Genomic DNA, 10352 nt, shown 5'->3' on the forward strand with positions numbered 1-10352 from the left:
GCCCCCTCAGCATCGACGGGGCACCGGTTGAGAGAGTGAACAGTTTTAAGTACCTCGGAGCCCACATATCCGAGGACTTGACATGGACCACACACATTGACAGTGTAGTGAAGAAGGCACGACAACGCTTCTACTTCCTCAGGCGCCTAAGGAAGTTCCAAGTCAGTCAGAAGATCCTTAAGAACTTCTACTCATGTACAATAGAGAGCATCCTGACTGGCAATATCACCTCCTGGTTTGGGAATAGCACCACACAAGACCGTAGCAGACTACAGAGAGTGGCACGTTCAGCCGAACGCACAATTGGAGGGGGGCTTCCCACTCTCCAGAACATTTACAACAAGCGGTGCAGGGGTATGGCTAAGAGAATTATCAAAGACTCCAGCCACCCAAACAACTGCCTCTTTGAACTGCTGCGGTCAGGCAAGCGATACCGGAGTCTCATGGCAAGCACAGAAAGACTCAGAAGAAGCTTCTATCCCCAGGCCATCAGGTTGCTCAACGAACAATAACACTATACAACAACCATCAGATGCACTCACAGCACACACATCCACACGCACACAGGATGAGGATGAGGATGAGGATGAGGATGAGGATGATGATGATGATGATGATGATGATGATGATGATGATGATGATGATAAGACACAACCCTTCTTGTATAAATATTAGTATGTTCTCTATTGCATCTGTATGTATAGTGTCATGTAAGTCCAGGTGGGCTGACCATCTTGAGAGACTCAAATAAAACTGATCATCATCATCATTATGAATATGGCGTGTGTTTAGTGTGTATCTATGTTCCATCTATGATCATCAGCATTAAATATGAATATGATGTGTGTTTAGTGTGTATCTATGTTCCATCTATGATCATCAGCATTAAATATGAATATGATGTGTGTTTAGTGTGTATCTATGTTTTATCTATGATCAATAATATTATTAAATATGAATATGATGTGTTTAGTGTGTATCTATGTTCTATCTATGATCATCTGTCTCTGTTCAGGTTCCATCAGGAGAGACCAGTCTCCCCTGTACCCAGCTGTGTGTCCATGAAGAGTGACAATTCCATGGATATACCTATCTACTTCAAAGATGGACACCAGTCACCTGAGAGGTCAGATCTCATGACATATTCAGTCTCTCAGTTCCAGATGTATTTCTATAAGGGACCACTCTCACACCAGTGCTCTGCTTGCTGCACTGTTTACCATGTCTGTTTTCTGTGTAGCTTAGAGTCTCACACTGTGATCAGGGGTGCAGTCGTAATATGGGCGAAGGCCAAACGCCCGTGCACGCGCACGCGCATACATGTTCCCTCGGTTGCGCACAGAACAGATGATACACCTTGTCTCATCCTTCCAGTCGAGAGATCAAGCAACCCCCCACCTACAGGGCTTGTATTTGGTTGTCGGTATCCTATTATTATGCAAAGTCTAGGTGATAAGTACCGGCGACGAGTAATTTTTGTGTCACACTTATCACCTAGACTTTGCATAATAATAGGATGCGCGCACTTCGGCCTCAGTGACGAAGCCCAAACGTCGTTTGACCGCGTATGCCCAGCACTGCACCCCTGACTGTGATTGAATGGCTCAGTCTCAACACTTTCCTCAGATGTTGTTGATATGCTGTATTAGTAGTGTAATAGAATAAACAAGGGGACAGACATGATGGAGCTATAAATACTAGCTGCCAGGGGGACTTACCTCTGTATGCTAAAAATACAACAAAATAGGGGGAAGGAAATGTACAAACATGGGGTAGGCAGTCTACTGAAGAGAGAATATAATAGGGGAATAGAAGGTCACTGACCCTGGCCGGGCAGACAATATACTGTGCTAATTCAGCCACTACAGAGAAGATAAGATAAGATTAGATTAGATAAGATAAGATAAGAGAGATAAGATAAGATAAGATAAGATAAGATAAGATAAGATAAGATATTCCAGGTATGGGCAGTGCTGGAGGATGCAGTGCTAGAGTAGTCGCACGCTCCCTGTGCTCCCGATGCCAATCTTATTATACCAACTTAATGCTTGCCTAAAGAATTGACTATGTCACTGTCACACTGAAACCGTCCTGCCTGCTTAGACATTTAGTTTATTGTCGGATTTCATTTAAATGTCATTTATTAAATGAGTAAAGGACTACGGAGCCAAGGCCCTCCCGACACTCTTGCAGGTATACAGCCGAGACGACGGATACGTCACACGCCGCCAACAGTCATGACAGACTCAGCGGAATTAAATCTAGGTGACTTAATGAAGGGAATTAAAGATGGGACTGATGTCTCAAACAGAATCGCCAAACAAGTGGATCAAATCCAATCTGCATTGACAGCCATGGATGGAAAGCTGACAGGTTTGACAACAAGAGTCGATACTATGGAACAGCGGGTCAGCGACGTGGAGGACCACACCCAACACGCTGACAGCCGACTCCACAAATTAGAAAAAGAAATATCATACCTGACGGAGAGGAATATCGACCTGGAAAATCGCAGCAGAAGGTTTAACCTTAAAATCCACGGCCTTCCCGAGGGGAGAGAAGGTCCCGACCCAATCGCATTTTTCGAGACGTTCTTTTCGAACCTGTTCGGCCCTGACGCCCCGCTCCCGAGGCGAATTGAGCTACAAGCTGCGCACCGGGCCCCAAACACACGTCCACCTGCAGGCCGCCCGCCTCGTAATGTTTGGGTTCGCTTTCTCCGTCTCCAAGAGAAGAATAAAATCCAACAGCTGGCTAGGGAAATGCGGTCCCTCACGTTTGAAGGTGCCAAAGTCCAAATCTTTCAAGACATCCCACCAGCCATTAAAAAAATGAGAAAAGAAATGTTTCTCTAGGCCAAAATCGCCCTACAAGACAATGGCATTGTCTATAGAATGCGCTGGCCTTCATCATTACAGATCGACTTCAAAGGGAACCAAATAATGTGTCATTCAAAAGAGGACGCTGATTTATTTCTCAAACAGAACAATCTTCATCAAAAAATGAATAAAAGCGGCCCAGCAACTGTTGAACACTAGGATGACAACCAACGGATCAAGATAAGTGACTGTTCTATGAACATTTGAACTTCTATCTCTTTACTTAATTTTTTTTTCACCCATAGGCATTTGCCTACTATTATTGGAGGGTAATCTATCACTAAAATAACTGCATAGCCTACTGAATATTTATATTTAATTAATGATCTACGGTGTTGAATTAGAGCAGTCAATTGGTTATGTATCTCTGAACATTTGAACTGTTTTTTCTATTTACTTTATTATTATTATTTCACCAATGCTATGCCTACGATTATTGGCGGATAATCGATCACTAAAGAACTGCATAGGAGCCTACTGAATATTTATATTAATATATTTAATTAATGAGCTACTGTGTTGAATTAGAGCAGTCAATTTGGTTATGCTGTGCAGTAGCTTGTTGATTAATACAGTGCAGCTGTATTGGTTTAGTTTTGCTCGTCAAGCCTCCTGCCATACTTTAAAGGTCCCATGCATTATAAATGTCATTTTTCAGTCTCTAGCATTGTATTATAGTAATAGGAGTTCGTGGGCCTAAATACCATATTGGCGAATTGCTCAGTTACAGCCCAACCCCTCTGTGCCTCTAGTAAATCGGGTCATTTTGATTTGAAGTCCCTGAGCACGTCACTGGGCGCTGTGGATAGCGCACGGTGATGCGATTGGCTCTGTGGTTGGAGCTAATGCCCGCCCCCATTCTTGCTACCTACAACCTAGACCTACAACCTAGAAACAGGAATGCCGTCACTCGCCTATCTTCCACGATGAGCAAACCCCGCAGAACATGTTCTGTTCCTGGCTGTAAAGCTACTAATACGTCTTTGCACGGTTTTCCCGTTGATGCCGAACTTCGCCAACAATGGAACAAGTTCGTTTTTGGGGACCCTCCAAGTTCTGTCGCAACGTCTAATACTCGGGTTTGTACTGCACATTTTTCCACCGAGGACGTTACCAATCAAGGTATTTTTGATGCTGGCGTGGTATCCATGTTGGTGCTAAACAAAGGAGTTGTACCGACAATACGCGACCCGACACAAGTAGTAAGTAGACAATACGCGACCCGACACAAGTAGTAAGTAGATATGTCGTAATTAGCCAGCTAACTTACTGACTGTTGCTAGCTACGTTCACTGTTTGTATGTGGGAGGGAACCTTGGGGGGTGGGTGAGATATGTTATCATAAATACAATCTAACGTTATTGTATATAACTGCTGCTCTTTATAAAGTAACGTTATAGAAAACTATTGAAGCAAGCTAGTCATAACTGCTAAATAAAAAAACACAACTAGTGAGAGGTAAACAAGGTAACGTTATATTTGTGGCTTGGATTATATTGTAATTGTTTTACTATTTGGTCATTCTTAGGCCACAAGTTCCAGCGCCAATGTACGCCTGCCTCCTGCTTCAAGGGACATCAGTTGCCAGACAGACAACCCAAAGATACGTTCTGTTGGTACACAGCTGTCTATGAAAACACTACGGTCACATGTCAAGAGTCAAGGTAGGTTTGTAACTCAGTGTGATGTAATGTAATAATGTGACCCAGGATTGTGTAGATTGGCCCTTCCTTTCACCGCTTTCACCCAAAGCTGTAAAGGAATGTGGATCACTACCCACTTTCAAAACCTCTCTCAAGGGACACCTACGGGAGACTGCAATTCAACACTGGCCCCTGTAAATATCCTAACCCAACCCCCTCCAATGTACAGTAATTTACCTAGTATGGTTTTGTCAATAGTCCAATGTACAATTTTGTTTGTTTGTATAGTGTCCCCCCCCCCCCCCCCTCAATGTACAGTTTTACTTGTTTATACAGTGTGCCCCCCCCCCCCCCACCTCCAATGTAAATTACCCAGTATGGTTGTCAATATACAGTTTCTACGTCAAATGTATATACTCCCTTTTCTTGACTCCTTCTGTATCACAAACAGTACTGTATTTGCAAATCAAATCTGGTATGTCATAAATGTATAGATGTAGCAGTACTGACTATCTGTATGTCATGTATGTCATATATGTCCTGATGAATTGAAAATGGGGGACCCTGATGTAAACAAGACAAAAGATTATTCATCTGTGTGTGTGTGTGAGTGTGTGAGTGTGTGAGTGTGTGAGTGAGTGAGTGAGTCAGTGAGTGAGTGGGTGGGTGAGTGAGTGAGTGAGTGAGTGAGTGAGTGAGTGAGTGAGTGAGTGAGTGAGTGAGTGAGTGAGTGAGTGAGTGAGTGAGTGAGTGAGTGAGTGAGTGAGTGAGTGAGTGAGTGAGTGAGTGAGTGAGTGAGTGAGTGAGTGAGTGAGTGAGTGAGTGAGCAAAGTTATCAATCAATCCCTTGTTTGACTAAACTATGTTTTGTAAATAGGTGTTCAGGCGAAAGTCGTGTCTGTATCTGTCGCGGTGGGGACCCCAACTACTGGCTACTGGTCTAATCAACAGGGACCCTCCACGTCAACACCTGTGAAGGCGTTTAGACCCAGTAAAAGACCACGACTGGAGTCTGATGACGATGAAGTGACCTACAGCTCGATAGACGTTCCAGAGCCTCAGGATTCCACTTTCAACATTGACTCTTTGATGAGCGAGCCCTCAATTGTAGCGTAAGTTGTTACAAAGATCTCCATGGCCACGTAAAAATAGAAAAGCTGTATAGTTGTGCCGTTTTATTTATTTGTGTTTTTCTCGAGCAGGGAACCGTCAAAACCAATCTATGAGGTCCAGAAATACATCGTTTACGAAGACAGTCTACTGGAATTATTCCAACAGTGTCCGGTGTGCGATGCTCGATGTCATATCAACAAAACTACGCGAGGGACCATCTTGGCTGTCTCCCAAGTTTGCCCCAGTTGTAAATATAGCCGAAAGTGGGCCAGTCAGCCTCTCATCGGGAGCACACCAGCTGGAAATATTCAGCTGTCTGCAGCAGTTTTTTTCACTGGCTCATTTTTCACCCAAATGGAGAAGGTATTTGATTTGATTGATTTGATTGACAAGTCAGATATACATTATGTTTTTGTTTGTGATTCACACGTGCATATTAACAAAGCGTTATTCATTTATTCTTTTAGGTTCTCAATGCGTTACACGTCTCCACAATAAAGTACAGAGCGTTTCGGGAACACGCCAAGAAGTTCTTGGAACCGGCAGTTCTGAGCATGTGGTATAAGGACCAAGAGCTTACCCTCGCCAGATTAAGCCAGGAAGAGATGGTGATAATCGGTGGTGACATGAGAGCCGATTCTCCAGGTTAGAAAAAGCTCCCCAATGTCAAATTTCTACTTTATGAATACATTTTTAATATTGCACTACATTGATTGAAATTGTTATTATTATTTTCAACAGGCCACAGTGCTAAGTATGGTAGTTACTCTGTGATGGAACTCGCCACCAATCATGTCATAGACGTCCAACTAATTCAGGTAATTAACAAGTCTGAAGACACCGCACCCTTCATTGTGCTCTAACAAACACATCTCACAAAGCTCTCGGTCTTGAATCTTGAATCGCTGTAGGTGTGAAGTGGTTTGGCTGTGTGTGTGAGCGGGGGTTAGGAAATGGAAATTGTGGGATGGTGGAATAGTTATTTTTAACGCTGGTGACTATTTTGAAAAGGCTATTTCATTGCTCTTCCCTTCCTTGCTTGTACCTCAACAGAGCAATGAGGTGGGGGGCAGCTACCATATGGAATTAGAAGGCTTGAGGAGAAGCCTCGCTCTTCTGAAGGACCGATCTGTGACCTTGGACTGTATTGTCACAGATCGTCACCCGCAGATTCAAAAGTACCTGAGAGATCTGGGCATCAAACACTTCTACGATGTGTGGCATGTGGCCAAAGGTATGTCGAAAGGCATCCCACATTCAATCCCACCCCTCCTACCCAACACCCAACCCCCCCCCCCCCCCCACTCCTACCCAACCCCCCCCCCCCCCCCCCCACCCACCCAACCACCTCCAATGTACAGTCCCCCCTTCCCCCACCTACCCAATCCAATGTACAGTTTCTACGCCTAATGTATATACTCTTTTCTTTCTGGACTCTTTTTGTATCACAAACAGTACTGTAATTGCAAATCTGGTATGTCATAAATGTATAGATGTAGCAGTACTGTCTATCTGTATGTCATGTATGTCATACGACTGTTATGTAATGTTATGTTATGTAATTCAAGGTCTGTCTAAGAAGCTAGACAAGGTTGCACAAGCGAAAGACTGCAAGGTGATAAAAAAATGGCGCCCACACATATCTAACCACCTCTACTGGACCGCTGCCACATCGAAGACGCCCGCTGAGAGGGTGGCTAGGTGGAAGTCATGTCTCAATCACATGATGAATGTACATGAACACGACGAAGAACCACTCTATCCGCGTTGTCTTCATGCTGACCGTGTATCGAGAGATAGTAGCAAGTGGGTTAAACCTGGTATGTCTGTCTGTCTTTCATCATGAATATATACTCAACATATTTATTTATGTCCTCATTCTAGATTGGTGTGATTTACAAATGTATACTTGCTTGAATAATTCTAATCTACTGTAATATACTCTAATGAAATATCTGAATGCAATTTCTTTTTTACTTTAGACTCAAAACCGGCCCACCAGCTCGAGAAGGTTCTGCTAAACACAAGGATCATCAAAGATGTCGCCAAACTAAGTCCACACCATCAAACGTCTTCACTGGAGTCCTATCACAGTGTGATTTTACGTTTTGCCCCAAAAAACGTTGTTTTTTCATACATTGGAATGCTTTGCAGGTATTTTATATTGTGTACAAATGACTAATTATGGACTCCTGATTTGTCAAATAACTCATTATGTTGCATTAGATAACCTCAGATCAACTACAAATATATTGCTTGTGCTTATTGAAATGTTCCTTTCAGACTATACCTAGCTGCAATGCATTTCAATGAAAACTCAAATCGCCAGCAAGCGACAGACGCTTCGGGAGCCCCGGCTTACAAGATGAGCTTTCCAAAGGCCAAAAAGGGTGGGCACACTATAAAACCAAGGAAAATCGCTCCGACAGTCAGTAAGTCAAAATATCAACATTTATTATTGCACACACATGACCTATATAAATAGAAAAATATTTCCACTTACAGTGGAACAGCATTAATAACAATAAATTGAATAAATAATAACCTTTTTAACATGACAAAACAAATAACAATTTCTCATTTACAGACTATGTCAACCAGCTTATGGAGCTCCTGTTTGACTCCGTCATTCGTGACCCCCAACCATATATCCAGGTGGTTGAGGCGATTCCCATCCCAGAACATCTGTGCGCACAGTTCGACAGGCCTTCCATGGAAGAAGCGGTTTCCGCCTATGTGTCACGCTTCAATCTTGTACCGGTCTGAAGCCAGTATAGACACCATCAGCATCCGGAAATTCGGTGCGGATTCGAACCACTACACAGGAAGGGATTACTACCCTCACTCTGCGTCCTAAGTATCCCCAACACCACGCCACAAAGCACCTGTACGCGATATATCTGAAACGGCTAAAGAAAAATAAGTATTATATTTATGCACAAATAAAATTAAAAAAAAGCTGGGAAATAACCATTTGTCATGTCATGTCATTGGACAGTAGCAAGCATTGATTATATGTGATGTGCAATAAGGATTAGATTGTGTTTGCAAGAAAGATTAGTATAGTCTGAGAGATGCAAGATGGAGAAACACCTGTAAAAAAATATATAAATCTGTAATAAATATTATTTACTTATTGATTCCGCTTTCTGGTATCCGGCCAAAATCTGCCTTGTAGATATTAGTTGCCATTTGGATGGTATAGGGGTTGAAGCACACTGGATCCAATCCCGGATGATCAACCATGCACAGTAGTCCAGTTGGTTCCTGGTTAATTCGACGTCTGACCTATATATATAAAATTAAATCGTTAGCCATATGCATGGTTTTCAGTGCTACCAAGATGCAAGGTTGTGTTACTACTTTACCTGTGGAACTTCCATGCAGCATACATTCTCAGCCTCTGTTGGCATCCGTTCACAATTTCCGCACGTGCACCTAGTAGATTGATTTGAGGGTGAATGAAATTATCAATCAATGATCAAAATTGCTACAATACAGTACTGCTCAATACCAACACAACTGCTATGATGGAGACCAGAGAAAGACTTTCGTCTTGTTTACATCAGGGTCCCCCAATTTCAATTCATCGTAACATATATGACATATAGATAGACAGTACTGCTACATCTATATATTTATGACATACCATATTTGTAAATACAGTACTGTTTGTGATGCAAAGAGAGCCCAGAAAAAAAAGGATATACATTTGCCGTAAAAACTGTACATAGGAGTGGGGGGGGGGGGACACTGTATAAAGCTGTTGGTGTGTGAGTACAATCTAACGTTAGTGTGTGTTTTCGACGGGCCGCGACAGAAGTAAGTACACTGTATACAGTATAACTGCTGCTCTTTATAAACTAACATTTTGGCAAACTATTGAAGCAAGGTAACGTTACTTATAGTAAGCTATCGAAGCAAAAGCTGGCTGATCGATCAAGTAAGTAAGTACCGTTATTTCGGCAACCATTAGACTAACGGTGGAATCAACTAACCAATCGTAAACTATTTGTAAGCCTCGATCGCTGTTGTTTGGGGGGGGTGTGAGTACAATCTAACGTTAGTGTGTGTTTTCGACGGGCCGCGACAGAAGTACACAAGCGGCACGGTGGTGTAGTGTAGTGGCACGGTGGTGTAGTGGTTAACACTGTCGCCTCACAGCAAGAAGGTCCAGGGTTCGAATCCCGCTTGGGGACCAGGTTTCCATGGTGCCAGTTACCCAGGTGGGGTATCTCCCAGGCCTTTCTGTGTGGAGTTTGCATGTTCTCCCCGTGCTCGCAAGGGTTTCCCCCCCGATAAGATAAACCCAATGGAAAAACATGCACAACAACAAGATCGCTAACGCTGTGGCGTCCTTGACGAAGACGGACAGGAGCACTTGGATTGGTCCCCTGGCGCAGCTCACGTTGTGCCTGTCTGCTCCCGGCTGCCCTTGGGGGGAAGGACGACGGGATGGGTTAATCGCAGATATGGATTGCATGCATGCATCGCATGTGTGCCAATTGATGACCTCGGAGCAGGTCCTAAATTACTTACATTAGACTAACTGTGCAATCAACTTACCAATCGGAAACGATGTAATGTAAGCCTCGTTGTTGCAAATCGACTTCTTCTTCTTCTTCTGAATCATACATGTGGGTCGCTCTCTGGATCCCAAACATAATGTACAGCCATGATTGTTGATTGTTATTAATGCTGTTAGTTAGTAAAATCC

General features: G+C 43.2%; 1 protein-coding gene and 2 long non-coding RNA genes across 3 annotated transcripts in view; all 3 read left to right on the plus strand.

Annotated features, from left to right (window-relative positions):
- Positions 1-2701, plus strand: part of LOC311231821 (uncharacterized protein) — a gene marked incomplete at its 3' end in the record, with an annotated part of 41309 nt that extends 38608 nt beyond the window's left edge. Inside the window, exons 6-7 of the mRNA XM_084318443.1 lie at positions 1016-1126; positions 2686-2701. Coding sequence (XP_084174569.1) covers positions 1016-1126; positions 2686-2701 — 127 coding nt within the window. The remainder of the gene's footprint in view (positions 1-1015; positions 1127-2685) is intronic.
- Positions 2702-4411: 1710 nt separating this feature from the next.
- On the plus strand, positions 4412-6236 carry LOC311232318. The gene is made up of 4 exons (XR_014619938.1): positions 4412-4543; positions 5400-5634; positions 5725-5998; positions 6103-6236. It is a non-coding gene; the product is annotated as an uncharacterized lncRNA (long non-coding RNA).
- A 1100-nt stretch (positions 6237-7336) lies between these two features.
- LOC311232316 lies at positions 7337-8422 on the plus strand. The gene is made up of 4 exons (XR_014619937.1): positions 7337-7455; positions 7618-7789; positions 7919-8067; positions 8223-8422. It is a non-coding gene; the product is annotated as an uncharacterized lncRNA (long non-coding RNA).
- Positions 8423-10352: the final 1930 nt, after the last annotated feature.

The sequence above is a fragment of the Notolepis coatsorum genome, assembly GCF_963971535.1.
Source record: "Notolepis coatsorum genome assembly, chromosome: 7".
Lineage (NCBI taxonomy): Eukaryota > Metazoa > Chordata > Actinopteri > Aulopiformes > Paralepididae > Notolepis > Notolepis coatsorum.